We start from the raw sequence: 17,417 nt of genomic DNA, 5'->3' as shown, positions 1-17,417 counted from the left end.
GACAGTGTAGTCAAGTGAGGGGACAGGAGAGCCGGGCCACAGAGGGAGCTGCTGACAGAGCCAGGATTGGAGCCCTGGCTTGGCCATCTGACATGTGACCATTTTGACGCTGTAATGGGAATTTCACTGTTATGAAGTGTGTGGAGGAGACAGAGGAGTGTTAGATTCAGTCTAGGGCAGAACTAGGAGGCTGAACATGGGCAAAGCCTGTTGCCCTTCTGTACCATCCATTTGGAGTGAGTTTTGCCTTTTGCCAGAAGGCAGTGACATCTGGAACCCAACTCAGGTGAAGCAGAGTCCGGCCCTCCTGCCTGCCTGCCTGCCTGCCTTCAGAGAAGGTACCCTATTCCTCCCATTAGCCTGCCTTCCTGAGAATTCAGTTTGCATTTGAGAACACTAACTACAAATTCTGCATAGAAAATGAAGGAGAAAAGAAGATGAGCGATATATTAATTGGTATTACTGCCAGTTCTATCAAGTCAATAATCTGTTTCTTCGGTAGTCAGAAAAATACTTCACAGTTTCATTTAACCTTCTACTAATATGATTATGTGTTATGCTTGTCTGGAGCCTCAAGCCTTGCGACACCTGACCAAAGCAGACGAAAGGCTAGAAGCTTAAATCATGAAGAGAGCAGGAGAGCCTCCTACACGGCTCCTTGTGTTAGTCAGCATTGTTCCTGCACAAAATGCTGGAAACAGGAAGTGTATACAGACAGACTGTATATTTTGGCTCAAAGTTTCAAAGGTTTGAGTCCACGATGGGTTCACTCCACTGCTTTCAGGCCTACGGTAAAGACATGTATAGAGGAAAAGCATCCTCTTCATGGTTAGGAAGTGGAAGAGTGAAAAGGAGGCCAGAGTTCACTGCCCCCTTAGAGGGCCACCTCTAGTCCCCAGACCTCTTACTGGGCCCATCGCAGAAGGTTTCCAGCACCTCCACCAGTACCACCTGTAACACAGTATCCTTTGGCTGGGACGTTTAGGGTCCTAAGACCCTTTATCCCTTTAGTCCACACTCCCATTAAAGAGAGCATGGCCCTGCCTTTGTGAGCTTTCTTTATCTCTTGGGATTCTCCACTTGAGAGTTTGGACATGCCTCTGCATCCACGTCTTTCTGAGTTTCTCTGGCCACCTCAGGCCACAGCTGGCTTTCTAATGTGATTGTACTTCTCCGGACCTCTCATTCTCCTGTTCCAGGCTGCTCTGCTTCCGTTTCTTCTCTTTTCCCATCTCTCCTTAACGAACCTTCTTTTTTCCACACGCAATTTCTAAGTTGACTTATCTGCCCTATCAATACGTGTTTCACAAATAAATTACAGAAACTGCCAAGCAAAATTGGTCTTTTGTCTCTGTTGAAAGATGGCTTCCCTCCGTGCCTGCTTGTCTCAGCTTTATCTGGATCAGTTCTCTGGCCACAAAGCCTGTCCTTCTAGTTTATCTCCTTTCCAGCCAGAGGCAGGACAGCTGTTGGACCACTTCCCCTCATAGGCAGGAGGCCCCTGGGCAGGGATGTGTGAGGACTGACCTCTCTTTCCTGTTTTGTCAGAGCATGAAGGGACGTCCGCCCCCAACACCCCTTTTTGGAGATGATGATGATGACGATGACATTGACTGGCTGGGGTGAAGATCTAGGAAACAGGCACACAGGTTCCTCTCCCAGCCCTTCCCTAAGCATGATTTTGCACAGCCGGCCTCAGGTCTAGGTGAGCCTCAGGGTGAGGTCCCGGTGGACATTCTGAGGACAGTGGTTCAGACATCTGAGTTAGCTGCCATCTGAGCCCCTGCCTGACCTGGTGAAGAGGACCATGAGCCTGTCTGCAGAACTGGTGGCGTAAGAGCCCTCAGGGAGTGGCCCTACCATGGAGGAAGGGCTAGGAGGGTCACCTGCAGCCAGTCACAAGCATCCCGCCATCTCTCCCAAGCTCTTCCTTTTCACTCATTCTCAAGGTGACCCATGAGCCCTCCTGCTCTCCCTGGGCTCACCAGAGCTACAGCAACAGGCCCTATGGCCTGGAGAGGGGTCTCCTCAGAGAACCGAGGGATCATGCTGGCCTAGCCTGTGGCTCTGGGACATCTATCTTCTATCTCTGCCTTAAATCTTTTAAAAGAGGTCAATAAGTACTTGGAATTAACAAGACTAAAATAAATGCCGACAATAAAACTTGACTTGGGCCCTCGAGGAAAAACTGAGTTTGGTTTCTAGGGCTGTCATGCTCCTTCTTGGGACCCTAAGGGGCGGGGGTGGGGTGGGGGGTGGGGTGGGGTTGTAACTTGGTCAGTTAATGTGCACAAAAGCACTGTGATATATTTGTTGGCACCTGACCTTGAACTTGAGGACTTTCAAAGAGTCACACACTGCAGTACCAGCTGAACACAGCTGCATAAGGCTCAGGGCATCGTGGTTATCAGGACCAGTCCCACCCTGTACTGATTTCTGCAGACTGTATTACAGGCTAAGGAGCCATGCAGGAGGAGAAGTGGGAGGCTGTAATATCCACTGTTTATATCTGAGGGATTCTTCCATTGCCTGTGAACCCCAGGGGCCTACGCTACTGCAGAGAAGAGCAGTCAGAAAATACAGGTGGCCTTTCACATATTCTAGGATCTTCCAAAGACCCTGCAGCCACTCTTCAAGAGGAATGCTTTTAACAGAAATGCTCCGTGGTTTTAAAGTTTGTAAGACTGTATCCTGAATTCCACTGCATCTGGCCATTACCCTTGCAGGCTTTGTGCTGGTCTCCCACATCTGGGTCTAGGACAAATCAAGAAAGACTGTATTAAACAGTTATTTAAACAAGTTACTTTAACCTCTAAGCCTCAGTTGTCTCTAGAAGATGTGGATAACGGTGTCCTCTTGCAGTGGCTGGTAGCGATGGGACAGTCTGGGCAGTGCCAGTCACTGAAGAAGACACGGTTTTCCCCACTTTTAAAAAGATTCGTTTTTATTTGATGTGCATGGGTGTTTGGCCCGCATGTATGTCTGTGTACCATGTGTGTGCAGAGGCCAGAAGAGAGCAGCAGAGCGTTCCAGACAGTTATGAGCTGCTTATGGGTGCTGAGAACTAAACCCAGGTCCTCTACAAGAGCAATAAGTGCTGTTAACTGCTGAGCCATTGGTCCTGCCCTGTTATCCCCAGACATAGAGGAGCAGAGTAAGCTGTCCACATTTCCATAGCTAGCAAGCAGGACAAGAGTTCTGGTCCTGTCCAGCTGATCAAGAGCTGGGCTCTTGTCCACCATCCTTGCCTGTCCCTGGGTAGAGGGGAAGGGCTAATGCTGCTTGCTAGGAATACGGGTCCCAGGGCTGTGTGTCTCAGTGGTAGAGCACTTGCCTAGCATGCACAAGCCCCAGAGCTGACTCTAGCACTACAGAAAAAAGAAAAATGTAGGCTCCTGGCCCCATCCAAATCTGGGAGACTTTCCAGCCATTGTGGAAACAGAACACAACATCTTCAGTCTCCATTCACTGTGTATCCACAGGCACTGTGTGGCCCGTGCCCCTCCTCTGAGTGATGAGGGGACAGTGAGTCCCAGCTCTGCTGCTCATCACCAGGTGACCGTCTCATACCTCAGCCTCCTCAGCACATATGCAGGTGTTTGTTTTACAGGCCGAGGAGAGTCCTCTGGTCTTGACCTGGCATTCCTCAGCTGCCGAGGGCCCGAGGGCCCGGAGACCTATCCTCCCCACATGCTGGCCATATAGCCAACTTGCCAGCTCATTTCATTGCCTGGGTTCCCTCCTTACCTTAACTAGCCAGAGTCCTGACCACCTGTGCCCCATTTCAGCTTGAAGCAGTTATGGAGAAAAATATGTTCCTGTGCTCCTTGTTCCCAGGACAGGCTTCAGGGCTAAGTTAAGGACGGAACCCCTGGCATAGGGGACCGAATGGGCTACCTAATGCCCATTGATGAGGACCATGAGCCTGTCTGCAGAACTGGTGGCGTAAGAGCCCTCAGGGAGTGGCCCTACCATGGAGGAAGGGCTAGGAGGGTCACCTGCAGCCAGTCACAAGCATCCCGCCATCTCTCCCAAGCTCTTCCTTTTCACTCATTCTCAAGTTGACCCATGAGCCCTCCTGCTCTCCCTGGGCTCACCAGAGCTACAGCAACAGGCCCTATGGCCTGGAGAGGGGTCTCCTCAGAGAACCGAGGGATCATGCTGGATGCAGCGCCTGGGGTATGCGTGACTGTCCACACACTTCTGCCGCCGCTACATCTGCCCAGCGTGTTTTCCCTCACTTGTGGGGTACCCTGGCCCAGCCAGCTGAGGGTCCCCCACACACAATATGCTAACACCTGTGACAATCAATAGCTTGTTACATGAACTTAACAGGACTAAGCTGACACTCTGGTGTCTACCAACAGGCACATTTCTAGGCATAGTTTCTCTGCACACAGTGTTGTCTTTAACACAAGCAATCTCAGTCCTTGGTCTCGAGTGTTCCAGCTCCTGCAGTGGTAACATGTAAGAGTTGTGCACTGTTGGAAAGAGGAGAAACAGACCAACAACTGCAGACTGTTCAAAAATAGAAATTTATTAAAGTGTATTTGTTTTTAATTCCCAAAGCTTAAAACCGTCTTTTCATTGAGCCCATGAGGTACTTGAACATAGACACTATGGTATGTAGCAGTGACTGCCGTGTGTGTGTGTGTGTGTGTGTGTGTGTGTGTGTGTGTGTGTGTGTGTGTGTGTGTGTGTGTTCATTCCAGGCTAGTCTGGAACTCTGTATGTAACCTGGGCTGCCCTCAGACCCACAATCCCTTGGCTCAGCCTCCCGGGTACTGGGATTACATGTACGTGTCCCCATTCCTGTCTCTAACTTTTTTCTGTAAAGTGAAAAGGCTCAAATACCTGGAGTCCACTTACCGCTTAACATGACCTGGCTTTGGTTTGCGTGCTATTGCGCCCTCAGTCACACCCCTGCCGAGTCAGTACTTCTATTGCACCCTCAGTCAGCCCCCGCAACACACCCCTGCTGAATCAGTCCTTCAGTGACTGACTCATGGCTCCCTCCCTCCCAGGTCATTGGGAGTTAGCAAGTAAGAAATGAGAGGCAGCCAGGCTGTTAGGAAATGCCGTCCTCTGTGGTGCACACAGGATGGGGTGTGGCCCTGGTCACGAGACTGACCTGCCGCAGGCGGGGCTGTCGGACGGGGAGAGCTCATTTGCACCGCAGACAGTCTGCAGCCTTGCTAACCGTCCTGGCTCTGCCTTGAATCAGTATCGGCTCCCTAAGCAAGGGAGCCTGGTCTCTGCAGACACTGCCATCATCATGAACACGGTGAGTTCATTAGAAACTGTGTTTCGTATAAATGTACAAAATTGCCAACCAGGGGGTCCAAGTGAAAAACTTGTTTTGTCAATGGCAGTCTTTATGTGTTCCAAGGCAAAAAGGTGAGAAGGAGCTGGCATAGTCTGTCCCCAAAGACTGGAGATGCCCCTGACATTAAGGCACAAAGCAGAAGAGGATATCCAGGTTCCATGGCCTTCCTCACTGAAGCTCTTTGGGAAATTTTAATTTGAAGTCTGAGATCTGTAGTCACAGGTCTGGCTACCTTTGCTCCAGGTTCCAGTCTCTTCCATGTTCCCTTTGGTCACAGCTACTTGCCTAAGGCACCACAGGAGGCCTGGCCCTATGTAGGCGGGGCTAGGAAGGGAGGTAGCTCCAATGACCTCTAAGCTCCAGGGACTGTTCGCTGGCTTCAGCTCAAAGCTGCCAGGAACTGGGAAAGAGGTGGACAGTGGCCATCGTAAGAAAAAGCATCTGGAAGTGCAATGCCTGGAGCAGAGGCCCCAGTTCTCTTCAGCCCTCACTCAGCATCTACGCAGGTCTGGCCCACTAAGTCATGTTGAGAAGTGGGTAGGCTAGGTAGTAGCCCACAGCCGAGCCCAGGACCACACCGAGGAAAATCCAGGTGTTGTAGGACATTACAGCCAGCATCACAAAGTAGCCAATGACCACCTGAATGACATGGACCAGGGACTGGCCAAAGTAACACAAAAACCACCTAGGCATAAAAGAGAAACGAGTTAGTTACATAGTGATGAGCAGATGTGTTTAGAGACAGAGAGCCCCGAGTCCCAGCCTAACATTTTACCCAGCAGAGATTTCTCTCCAAAGAGACATCCCCACCACATTTAGTTCTGAGCTTCCTGTATCCCTAGGCAGATGGGGAAACCATTATGGTTTATGTAGTCAATTTTGTCTGATAAGGGATAAGAAGAAATCATCGGGAAGCCAGTCTCTCCCCTGAATTGAATGTGGGAGGTAGATGAGTCATGAAAAGAACAGGGACTTGGATGCCTATTAAATCTCCGAATCTTTTGAGTGCTAATTTTCTTATCATTAAAACACCGGGAGAACTCCCACAGGGTGGTTGTGAGGGTGTGAGGCACCCAGGTAAGGTGACTGGGACATTGCGGGCAGGCTCGTTAAGCAGAGGTGAGGCTGCAGAAGGCAGACGGGCCTGTAAGCCTGGTCGGCGTGGGACCGGAGCCCAGAAAGGATGCCTCCCTCTTCCATCAAGTGGATACTAGGCTGATGGCAGTTCTTGCTTTGGTACACCTGCACATCTCCTGTGTTTGGGAGCCTGGGGAGAAAGAACAGTTGCCCATGCCTGCTGCTTGACAGGCCTGCAGCACAGGTTTGAAGTTCCCTGAGAAAGCCTTAGGATCCTCCCAAGGGGCTTCTTGATATATAGCTGTGGCCCAGACATCAGAGACTCAGGCTCTAGTTCATCTTACTAAATACTTCCTGGGGCCCAAATTATCTTTCTGTGCTTTCTGTGAAAATTCTCTTTCTCTGGGCCCAACCACCTCTCAGGATAGGAGTGAATGCTCTGGCCATCCTTCCACCCATGGTTTGTACCTGAGGCGGGTACTATTGGCTGGAGTTGATCCGGAGCCTGTAGAATCCTGGTCTGGTTCCGGGATGAGCTGCTGGCTGCTGGTACTAGGCAGGTTCTCCAGAGTCTTATGGAGCAACTTGGCTTTGCCAACCTTGATGCCTTCATACAGTACAGCCAGGAGCAAGACTACCAGCACTGAGAGGGCCATGCCTGTGAAGAGGCCAAGTTGAAAAATAGGTTTTGGTGTGCCGTGTCCTGTATGGTGATTGCAGAACCATGAACAAATGATACAAGTTTGAAGGGACAGGTGGCTGGCCCTGACTTGAATGCTACACAACCTATACATGTACTGAAACATCTCAAAGTACCACATAAGAGGGACAATTTTCGCCAATTAAAAATAAATAAGCTGGTCAGGTGTGGCGACGTGCACTAAAAGACAGGCAAGTAGATTTTTGAGAAGGAGGAGGAGGAGGGAAGGAGGAAGAAGAGGAAGAAGGAGGGAGATGGGCGAGAAGAGCAGCAGCAGCCACCTCTGCCGTATTCCCAGCACCGGGGAAGCAAACACAGTCATCCCTGGGCTTGCGGGCCAGCCCAGCCTAGCTTACTAGGCAGGTTCCAAGCCAGCGAGAAACCCTGTCTCAACAAGGAAGATGCCATCTGATGAATGATAGCCAAGGCTGTCCTCTGACGTGCACATGGACATGCACACATATGCACATCCACATGCACACAAGTATATATGTACATATGGTACATGTGCATATAAATAAAGCAAGCTGGATGTTGGACAAAGGCCTGTATGTAATTCCAGGTACTCTGTTGATCACAAGTTCAGTGCTGGCCTGGACTAGATTGGATTCCAGGCCAACCTAAACAACTTAGCGAGACCTTATCTCAAGAAATAAGGCCCAGAGACAAGAGTGCCTGCCTAGCCCAAGTGAGGCCCAAGGTTTGATCCCCAGTGCCCCAGAACAAGCAAGCCAAGTTGTAGAGCTGGCTGGGAAGGCAGGTCAGCCCACTCCCCACTCACTCTGAATCCACTCCAGCCACCGGTCTCTTCCTCCTTACCCTCATTAGGCTCAGACCTCCATCATCTCTTTGCCTCTCCAGACATCTCTTGGTAGTGCTGACATACTGGAGTGTAGCCCCTCATTCTGGCAGAGCCAGGGATTAAGGATGAGAAGCCGCACAGCATCATCCCCATTAGCTCCCCCACATTCTGCACACATCTCTATCAAGATTTCTTGCAAATGGGGCACTGTATACATCAAGGCATACATTTTTTCACATGTAGGCATACCAAAACCCTGGGAAGGGGTACAGCAGGAGAGCAACAGAATACAGTTAGAATACGGTGGGTGTTTACTTTCTTCTCACCTAATTTTCCAAAATTATTGTCTATGAGAATTCCATGCATTACATTTATAGAGAAAAATCCAGTAAGTTAAAATGAATAGTAAGTACTTACTAGTGCCTCTGGGCAAAATGAACTCTGATGCTACCTGTGTTTTACAGCAGACAGATAATAGATGGTCCATCTGAAGTATTTTATGAGGCTTTGTGATGTAAGAATATATTTGGAACTGGGAATAGAAGTGCATGCCTGTAATCTCAGCCCTGAGGAAGCTGAGGTAGGTGGATTGTGAGTTTACAGCCAGCCTGGGCTATATACTAAGAAACACTGTATCCAATAAATACTTGCTAGTGGGGGCTTATATGTGCCATTGACTTGTGGCTGAAGCCCCTAAGTAGCTGGCCTCAGGATGGAGAGGAACCAACATTAGATAAGATTGGAACACTCAGCCTTACTCCTAGGCTCTGAGGAACAGACAGGGGCCGCAGGCTGAGCTGATCACCAGTGGCTAGTGGCTTAATTATGCCTATGTAAAGCATTTCCCTAAGTTCTGTGAGTTGTTCCAGCAAATGATTGATGCCAGTTGGGGGGTGGGGTCATAGCCTTGATTTTACAGCTCACTGGTCAGAAGTACAAGCGTCTGCATGGGAGACAGTCCGCGAGGGACTGTGCTCTTGATCTGTGGGGTGGGCACCAACTCTAGGGTCGGAATTAAACTGAACTGTTGGATACTCAGCAGCTGAAAAATGGCTGGCATGGAAGAACTACACATCTGACCATGGAATATAAAAAAGAGGAAAAACCATAGGCTGTTTTTTTTTTCCTTCACAAAGGTAAAAGCCACAGGCTTTCTCTCTCTCTCTTTTTAAAATAGGTAATCATAGGCAATTACATGCCCATGGTAGAAGTTTAATCATGGAGAAGAGTATACACTAAACACTTCCCACACTCCCAGAACGCAGCCTCCTCTCCACAGCAGCCTCTGCAGCTCCATGTCTGTACCAGCCTTGGCTGTCTAAATGACAGCATCCCGTCTGCATACTCACCTGCATCGAGTTTCATCATCCATCTCCCCCAGGACATGGACTCCCTTCTGTTCACACACATCTACCTCATTTTCCCAGGTTACTCTACAGTGTCTGTGATAGAGTGCATCTTTCAGAGATGTCCACTCCCATATATCCTACCCACATCCTCCTTCCAACATGAGATGGGAGCCATGTTCCCTCTCTTTTAACCTGAAAAGGTCAAAGGACCAGTCAACAGGTGAAGATAATTCTATGCAACTTCCAAGTGTAGGTTTTATTTTTATATGTGTATGTGCATATGTGTATACATGTGTGCATGTTCGTGTGTGTGCATGCACATGTGTGTAGAGGCCAGGGGTCAACATTAGGTATCCTCTATTGCTCTCTACCTTATTTGAGACTGCATCTCTTGCTGAAGCTAAAGATAGGCTGGCTGGCTAGCAAGCCCCAGGGTCCTCCTGTCTCTACTCCTCAGTGCAAGGAATTCAGGTGCATGCTGCCGTGACTGTCTTTTGCATGGGTGCTGGGAATCGAATTAAGATCTTCATGCTCTCTCAGCAAGCACCTGACCAACTGAGCCTTCTCAGCAGCCCCTAGGGTAGGGTTTTAAAACCTCATGCATTTCACCCATGTCTTTTTTTTTTTTTTTTAGGATACCTGCTTAAAACCTCGCCATTCTGCCATGAGGAAGCCCAGGCTACAGGAGGAGCCACTGTGAGCCTCAGACGAGACCCAGCTGAGGCTGCAGTTCACAACCAGTACAAGACCCTAAAAACTCCTCCAAAAGCCTGTGTCCAGCCACTGTCTGGCTCACTGCATGAGAGGCCCTGAGTAGCATAGTCAACCCACAGAATCTTGGTGAGGCGTTAATGAGATGTGTTCTACCCCATTGCTTGGTCTACACGATGGTCATACATTGTAGAGAAGGGCACATCTGCCATGGCAGGCATCTGACCTATTATGAGCTTGCTTTAGAATGATAAATGCAAAGTTCTAGCTCAATGTGCCCTAACTGCCCACAGAAAATAAGGTTCTCTGCCGCCTGGCACCATGGGGCTTGCCAAACTACAAGTGACCTTCCCAATTCTTACCTGTAGGACTGTGGACTCTCCAGAAATCAAACAGAAGCACAGCCTCATCTGAGAAGATGAAATGCATCTGAAAGAGACGAGATCTGCATCAAAGGAGGCTTGGACACAGAGGTCCTGCTTCCTAATGCTCTCTAGCAGTTACCCTGGGGCTGCAGGACTTACATGCTGGAAGGTCCATTAGAAGCCAGATGGAGGAGGAGGGCTTGCCCAAGTGGGTCAATAGCACCTATAACCGAGCCCTGCTCCATGTGGAAGTGAAGATGGGGAGTGCCTATCCTCACAAGGCCAACCAGACTTGGGATGACACAGTATCCTTGGGTCTCATGGAGACATCCCCTCTGGGTCCTCTAAACTCATTAGGAAGTCCTAGGCCAAGCCTTACAGACTGGCTCAGCCTTTTTGCTTAGTTCTAAAAACACTCCCCATAGCCAGCAAGGAGTCCCAGTTGTCCTAGTGAACCTGGACAGATACAACAGAGTTTATCACAAAATGCTAAGGACAGATGTCTCCCATCTGTTCACCACACACATCCACTCATTCACTAGACTCTTTGCGGACCCCAGTCTGTGCTCAGCATTGAGTAGGTAAAGAGGAGAATGGAGCACTTGCCTCAAATACGTGAGGCCTTAGGTTCAACCCCTAGTTAAAAGCATAAAAAAGGAACACATTGATCCAGGCCAGCTCCCTCCCCCTCCACCCATCTCATCTGCAAATGGGAAAGGGGAGCCCCGAGAGGGAAAGAGATTTGCCCTGGGTGGGCTTTGCTCTCAATGAGTGTTCCAGGGGAGAGGACCTGGAGAGAGGATGGGTTCTCAGAAAGGCTGTGGGAGTTCTGACTGAGACATGCTTCAGTGCAAGTGGAGGGACAGGAAAATTAGGTCAGCTGCCACTTTGTCTGGAAGCTGTGCCACTGGGCATTCTCCGGCCACTTGGACGCCAGAGTCCAAACTTGTTTGTAGGTGACAGCCCTAAGTCACAGATCATACACATCTACCTTTTCCTTCTCCCCCTTCTCAAAACTGAGCATCGAAGGAGATGATAAAGAACAGTAGGAGGGAAGGGGCCATGGTAGTTCACAGCTGTAGTTCTAGCACTTGGAAGGCTGAAGCAGGTGCACTGTTCTGAATTCCAGGCCATTTGGTCACATAATGAGTTCCAGAATACGGTGGCTTAACTAAGAATGGCCTATACAGGCTCATGTATTTGAATGTTCAGTCATCAGAGAGTGGCAGTACTGGAGAAGGATTGGGCGCCATGGCCTTGTTTGAGTAAGTGTGGCCTTGTTGGAGGAAGTGTGTCACTGGGGGGGGGGGTGAGCTTTGAGGTTTCAAAAGCCCACACCAGGCCCAGAGTCTGTCCGTCTGTCTGTCTCTGCCAATCAGTCAGGATGTAGCTCTCAGCTACTGCTCCCTGCCATGCTCCCCGCCATGATGATGATGACTATAACATGAATCTTAAATGGTCCTGTAATAAAAAACCCAGAACTAGATATCAGGGTGAAAGCTGAAGGATCAGAGAAGCAGAGCAGCCTAGTTCTTACCTCTACAAAATCCTCAGTCTAAAGAGAGTGAGTTCCTGTTTCCTCACACCTTATATACCTTTCTCTACCCAGATATCACTTCCTGGGATTAAAGGCGTGTGTGCTTCCCAGTACTGGGATTAAAGGTGTGTGGCACCACTGCCTGGCCTTTATGTGTAATATAGTGGTTGGCTCTGTCCTCTGATCCTCAGGCAGGTTTATTGGGGTACAGAATATGTCACCACAGATGATGATGAACTAACTCTCTGAAATTGTAAGCAAGCCCCAAATTAACTGCTTTCTTTCTTTCTTTTTTTAAAGATTTATTTATTTCTTAATGTATATAGCATGTATGACTGCAGGCCAGAAGAGGGCACCAGATCTCATTACAGATGGTTGTGAGCCATCATGTGGGTGCTGGGAATTGAACTCAGGACCTCTGGAAGAGCAGCCAGTGCTCTTAACCGCTGAGCCATCTCTCCAGCCCCTAACTGCTTTCTTTTATGAGAGTTGCCCTAGTCATGGTGTCTCTTCACAGCAGCAGGACAGTGACTGAGACACAGGTCAGCCTGGAGTAAGGTGAGCCAGCATCTCAAAACAAAACAAAACAAAGCAAAGCAAAACAAAAAGATAATAGATTGGGAGCAAACCAGATCTGTCAACTAAGGGCTTTCTGGAGCCTCAGCACCAGCCCAGGGAAGCTGGGAGAAGTGTGAAGCGTTCATATGAGATGAGTCAATGGGCCCTCTTTCCCACATCTTGTCAAAGCTACAGGAATATTTCTCAAAAGGGTTCCATGAGAACCATAGGCTGCTAAGACATACTTTGAGAGATGATTCTGTAATCAAGCCTCGGAGAAGCTGGAATCGGGTAAAATAAAGCTCAACCGCTCTCTTTCTTGCCAGAAGGCAGACCCTAGAACCCTATCCCGAGTCCCTTCCCACCCCTTTTCTTGTTGGATAGAATCTAATTTGGGAGGGTGTTAATCTTTTCTCCTATCTGTTGGTATGCTGGCCAGCAGGTTTTCGCCCAGGCAGACTGGTTTCAGAGTCTGTGCTCTCAACACAACCTGTAAGGAAGCCCAAGAGGAAGTTAAGGCATGCCCAGGGTTACACTGTGAGGTAGTGGCAGTATCAGGACTAGAACTCATGTCTTCATACCTGACCCTCATTTGACATAAGGTAAAACAAACCTAATTTGTGGAGAAAACCCATGGGCATGCTTTTTGTTTGTTTGTTTTGTTTTGTACATATATATGGAGGGGGAGGGAGAGAGGGAGAGAGGGAGAGAGGGAGAGAGAGAGGGAGAGAGGGAGAGAGGGAGAGAGGGAGAGAGGGAGAGAGAGAGAGAGAGAGAGAGAGAGAGAGAGAGAGAGAGAGAGAGAGAGAGAGAGAGAGAACCTCACCATGTATTTGAACTTGCTATGTATACCAGATCCACCTGCTTCTGCCTCCCAAGTGCTTTTATTAAGGCATGAAACACCTTATCTGGAAAAATATTTTTATTTTTAATTATGTATCTAAGTGTGTGTCTGTGTGTAGGTTTTTGAATGTGAGTGCAATGCCTACAGAGGCCAGAAGAAGGTACCAGATTCCCCTTGGAGCTAGAGTTACAGGCAGTTGAGCTACCCAAGGATAACATGGGTTCTGGGACCCAAACTGGGTTCTCTGCAAAAGCAGAACACGATCTTAACTGTTGAACCATTTATCCAGTCCATTTTGTTTTGTTTTAGTCAGGGTCTTGTGTAGCCCAGGCTGGCCTTGAACTTGAGAATGATTCCGAACTTCTGATCCTCCTAATTCCACCTTCTGAGTGCTGGGATCACAAGAATGCACCAGCACACTTAGTGTCTGTGGCACCGGGGTCTGTGACTCTGTGTGTGCTGGACACGCACTCGGCCAACTGAGTCCTTGATTGTTAGTTTTAACACTTCCAAAAAAGGATGTGAAGGTAGCAGAGATGCAGTCCCACTGGGAGGAAAGAAGGGAAGAAGCTGGGAAAGGAGAAAAGCACAGGAGAAAAGACCTCCATGCAGTCACAGGGCTGGTGCTCAGGCCTTTAAGGATAAAGAAACGAAGCAAACAAGATCATGGTATGTGAAGACAGGCAAGAAAAGCCAGTGCTTGAGGGACTGCAGCTGAGAAACAGGGTGCAAGCGAGGGGGAAGAGGTGAGAGGGAGGCTGCGGAGCGGAACACAGACAGGTGTGCACGATCCTGGTTCCACACACACACAGGGAAGTGCCGGTGAACCGCTGAGTGTAGCATCCGTCAACAGGTCCCACACGGCCCAGGTCGCTTAGTGAAGGACATCATGTTCCCTTAAGACCCCAGAGCTTTCCTGAAAATGCAGGTGCCTGGCCTCCTTAGACCTGTCAATCAGAAGCCAGGCGAAGAGCCAGGTGACCTTAACGAGACCCATTCGAGGAAAGGGCTCTGATGCTCACTCAGCGTGGTACAGTTGGAACAGAGGAGCAAAGCCTAGTGCACAGAACACCCTGTATCTGCCTTCTTCTGCTGCTGGGACCTTGAAGCCACACAGCAAGCTCCTGCTGGAGCTCAGTCTGTCTGTCTGTAACATGGGAACTGAACCCAGGAAGCCTTTTCCCCTGGTTTGGCTTCACTTTCTCGGATCGCTGTGAACTTTGTACAGACAGGCTCCCATTGTGAGCTTCATTCCTACTCGGAATTCCTACAATAAAGGACAAGAGAAAACAAAAACGGAGTATGTCTCTGTGAGTGGAGAGGAATGCCTCACCCATGGGTGTTCTATTGCCCGTGTTCAGACTTGTACCCTGTAGACCAGACCTGGAAACAGGGATGGCTGTCCTACGTGGCACACATACCTTTCGGTTCTGATAGGCATCTGACTTTCAGAAGACCCAGAGGAGAGTAAAATCATCTGACTAAATAGCAGCCCTTTTCTTCTGAGGGCCTGCACAGGTTTGCACTGTGTTCAGCTCCTACCTACCCAGTATCTCCCCCAATCCAACATCTCTGCTATTGCCAGCTACTGTTCACCGGGCCTTTGTTTAAGGGCCCATGCATTCAGAGTCATAGGACTTTCTAGAAAGCATAGTTACTCTTCAAATTGCAGCATGTTTGATAAGCACTCTGGGTACTTCTGGGGGCAAGTATCTGTAGGGGTATGGCTGGGGAAATAGTCTGAACCACCACGTCCCTGCCTGCTAGCTGGGCCTGGTCAGGTAAATTATGGAACAGCTTCCATATGGAAAATAAGTAGTCCCTTCAAAATCATGTTGAATGATGAGCACTTTATCTTCCTAAAATGAACGTGGTGCTTGGCAAACATAAAAAGCTAAAATAGTACCAAATAGGAAAATCATTTTGAGTTCTACCATCCTGAGATACCTTGTCAGAATTTCAAAATGAACAGTTGATGACCTGGGAAAATGCTCACAAAAGAATACTATGATGAAGGGAACATCAGGGCAAAACTCCGTGTATCCTGAGGTTGCCTTCCTCAGACTGCGGAGAGGCCCCGGCACCGTCTCTAGCAGGTGGAGGCTGTGCCCATCACTCCTTCACCCAGTCAGGCTGGTACAGCAGTGGGTATGGATGGAATGAATGCCTCCAGTAGCTAAGTTAGTCACTCTGGGAGTTTCCACAGCTCATTTTATCCTATCATCCTTGGGTCCAGGCCAACACCTTTTGCTGCCCACAGAAAGACCCACACACAGTAAGCTTCTCTCAACAACATCCTTTGTGTGTGTGTGTGTGTGTGTGTGTGTATGCTAGGAATGTACAGCCTCCGAGGATGCAGAGGAATGAGAGGAGGCTGGCAGCATTCGCTCTGCTTAGCAGGAGAATAGATAATTAAAACAGAGAGACTGCAGGCAGAAGCAGGGAGGCAGGGGGGCCACCGGGGGAGGGCACAAAGCCACCTGTAGGAGGAGAGGCCAGTGGCTGGGACAGTTGGGGAGCTGGCGGCAGCTGGGAGGCCAGACTGCAGTGCCCATAGGGAATGAGTCCACTTCCCTACCAAGTTCAAAACCCCTGGTGCCTCACTCTTTCTGTATTTTGGTGCAAGAAGAGGATCCAAAATGAGCACACCCAGACTTAGGGGAAGCTTTGGGTTGGCAGGTCTCGTGCTGAGATATGTAAGGGCAGGGCCCCAGCCGTGTTCCCACTGGGGATAAATCTGTGTCTCTGGCAGTTTATCTGCTGTATGCAGGGCGGCACCTCACAGAGGAGGGACCGTGGCCAAAGACAGAGCTGTTCACAGGGCTTGTTTTCTTTTCCCTCATTTGGGGTTAAAGAGAGAAAAGTGCCTTCGTTTTTTAACCAGACACTTCAGGAAGAGACGAAAGCTGCCGTTGACGGCCTGGGGACCTTTTATCAAGGGGTTCTCATCTATTTCCCATATTAGAGGATCCGCAGGAGGTGGAGCGCCTCTCCACCAAACGGCCTGTGTAGGTTTCCTGTCTTAGATTCTGAGACATCCTTTGTGAGATGAAACTGATAGGATTTCCTCAAAGAGTAGTCGAGTCTTGCAAGCTGTCATTCTCTATCCAAGGGGGAACCTCGCCAGAAAAAGACGTCTGTTGAAAACGCCACTTTCAGATCCCGAGGGTAAGAAGGATGGGGAAGTAACTGGGTTAGTTTTAAAGAAGCAGACCCAGGAGCCTGCCCAGGACAGGGCACTGAGCTGGGGGTGTGTGCTCAGTGCCCGCGCCCGCGCGTGGGCTGCGCTGATCCCCGCCGGGCCTCCCCTCGGAGGAAACCTTCTGTAATGTCCCAAACCTGGGTCGATCCCGGGAAGGGAGGGCGGACAGCTGTCCTCGCTCTCCGCACCCATCTGCAGCGTCCCAGCTGGGGCTGGCCTGGCTGTAGAGACTGACTCCCGTCAGGAAGGGACAAACAGAAACGAACTCCCAGAGCTACAGCCAGCTTCACCTGCGGCGTCCCCCAGCCCTACTCCAGCTGTGACAGCGCCGCGGACACATCCCCCCGCCGACTCTGCAGCCCCGTGCCAGGGGCTGCGGGGATCTCCGGGAGTGCCGCACAGTCGGCCGCCTCCGTCCCCTCCGCTGCGCGTCGCAGAACTCACCGCCATGGTGCGCGCACTGGGCGGCCGCCCGGGTCGCGTCAGTCCGCTCGCGGCTCCCGACTCGACTCAGTAGGATTGGATTGCAGCTGCTACCGCGCCCCGGCCGCGCGGATCACGTGGCAGGGGCGAGGCGGCGCGCGGGCGCCTGGGAGTTGTGGTCCTCACTCGCTCCCCACGCCACGGCCCAGGCCACGCCCCCCCCCCCCGCCGCGGGGGAACCTACGCTCCCACCCCCCCCACCCCCGGGTCCTGGCTGCTCTGACACGGGGTCTCCGCAATCTGCAGCAAGCCCGGCCGCCTGCCATTCACTTTGCCTCGGCAATTATCATAAAAATGTTTATTACTTTTTTCTTTTTGATCAGACACCTAGCGAAGCTTAACATATGCTGAGTGGAATATTAAACTGTTCATCCCAGGAACACAATAGCAACAAATTGGGAGTACATTAAGTCAATTACACGCCAGACTTTGCCTGTCGCCACTTTATCTCTCCAATCTGATA

At 50.0% G+C, this 17,417-nt stretch overlaps 2 protein-coding genes across 11 annotated transcripts in view; one reads left to right on the top strand and one right to left on the bottom strand.

Annotated features, from left to right (window-relative positions):
- Positions 1-2,168, top strand: part of Fkbp15 (FKBP prolyl isomerase family member 15) — a 65,081-nt gene extending 62,913 nt beyond the window's left edge. For all 7 annotated transcript variants that reach the window (XM_076564310.1, XM_076564309.1, XM_076564312.1 and 4 more), the window contains exon 28: positions 1,549-2,168. In XM_076564310.1, the coding sequence (XP_076420425.1) occupies positions 1,549-1,626 (78 nt within the window). In that variant the 3' untranslated portion in view covers positions 1,627-2,168. The remainder of the gene's footprint in view (positions 1-1,548) is intronic.
- A 2,348-nt stretch (positions 2,169-4,516) lies between these two features.
- Slc31a2 (solute carrier family 31 member 2) overlaps positions 4,517-17,417 on the bottom strand; it is a 58,410-nt gene continuing 45,509 nt past the window's right edge. The window contains exons 1-4 of one of the 4 annotated variants that reach the window (XM_006979526.4): positions 16,916-17,025; positions 10,328-10,394; positions 6,872-7,061; positions 4,517-6,011 (exon numbers count right to left, since the gene is read on the bottom strand). In XM_006979526.4, coding sequence (XP_006979588.1) covers positions 5,843-6,011; positions 6,872-7,061; positions 10,328-10,394; positions 16,916-16,921 — 432 coding nt within the window. In that variant the 5' untranslated portion in view covers positions 16,922-17,025 and the 3' untranslated portion in view covers positions 4,517-5,842. Of the gene's footprint in view, positions 6,012-6,871; positions 7,062-10,327; positions 10,395-11,321; positions 11,471-16,915; positions 17,026-17,417 lie in introns of those variants that run through there. The other 3 variants (XM_042270341.2, XM_076564317.1, XM_006979527.4) reach the window with 3 other exon arrangements.

The sequence above is a fragment of the Peromyscus maniculatus genome, chromosome 2 (genome assembly GCF_049852395.1).
Source record: "Peromyscus maniculatus bairdii isolate BWxNUB_F1_BW_parent chromosome 2, HU_Pman_BW_mat_3.1, whole genome shotgun sequence".
Taxonomy (NCBI): Eukaryota; Metazoa; Chordata; class Mammalia; order Rodentia; family Cricetidae; genus Peromyscus; species Peromyscus maniculatus.
The sequence above is the reverse complement of the archived record's forward strand: the minus strand, read 5'-3'. Positions and strand labels throughout refer to the sequence as shown.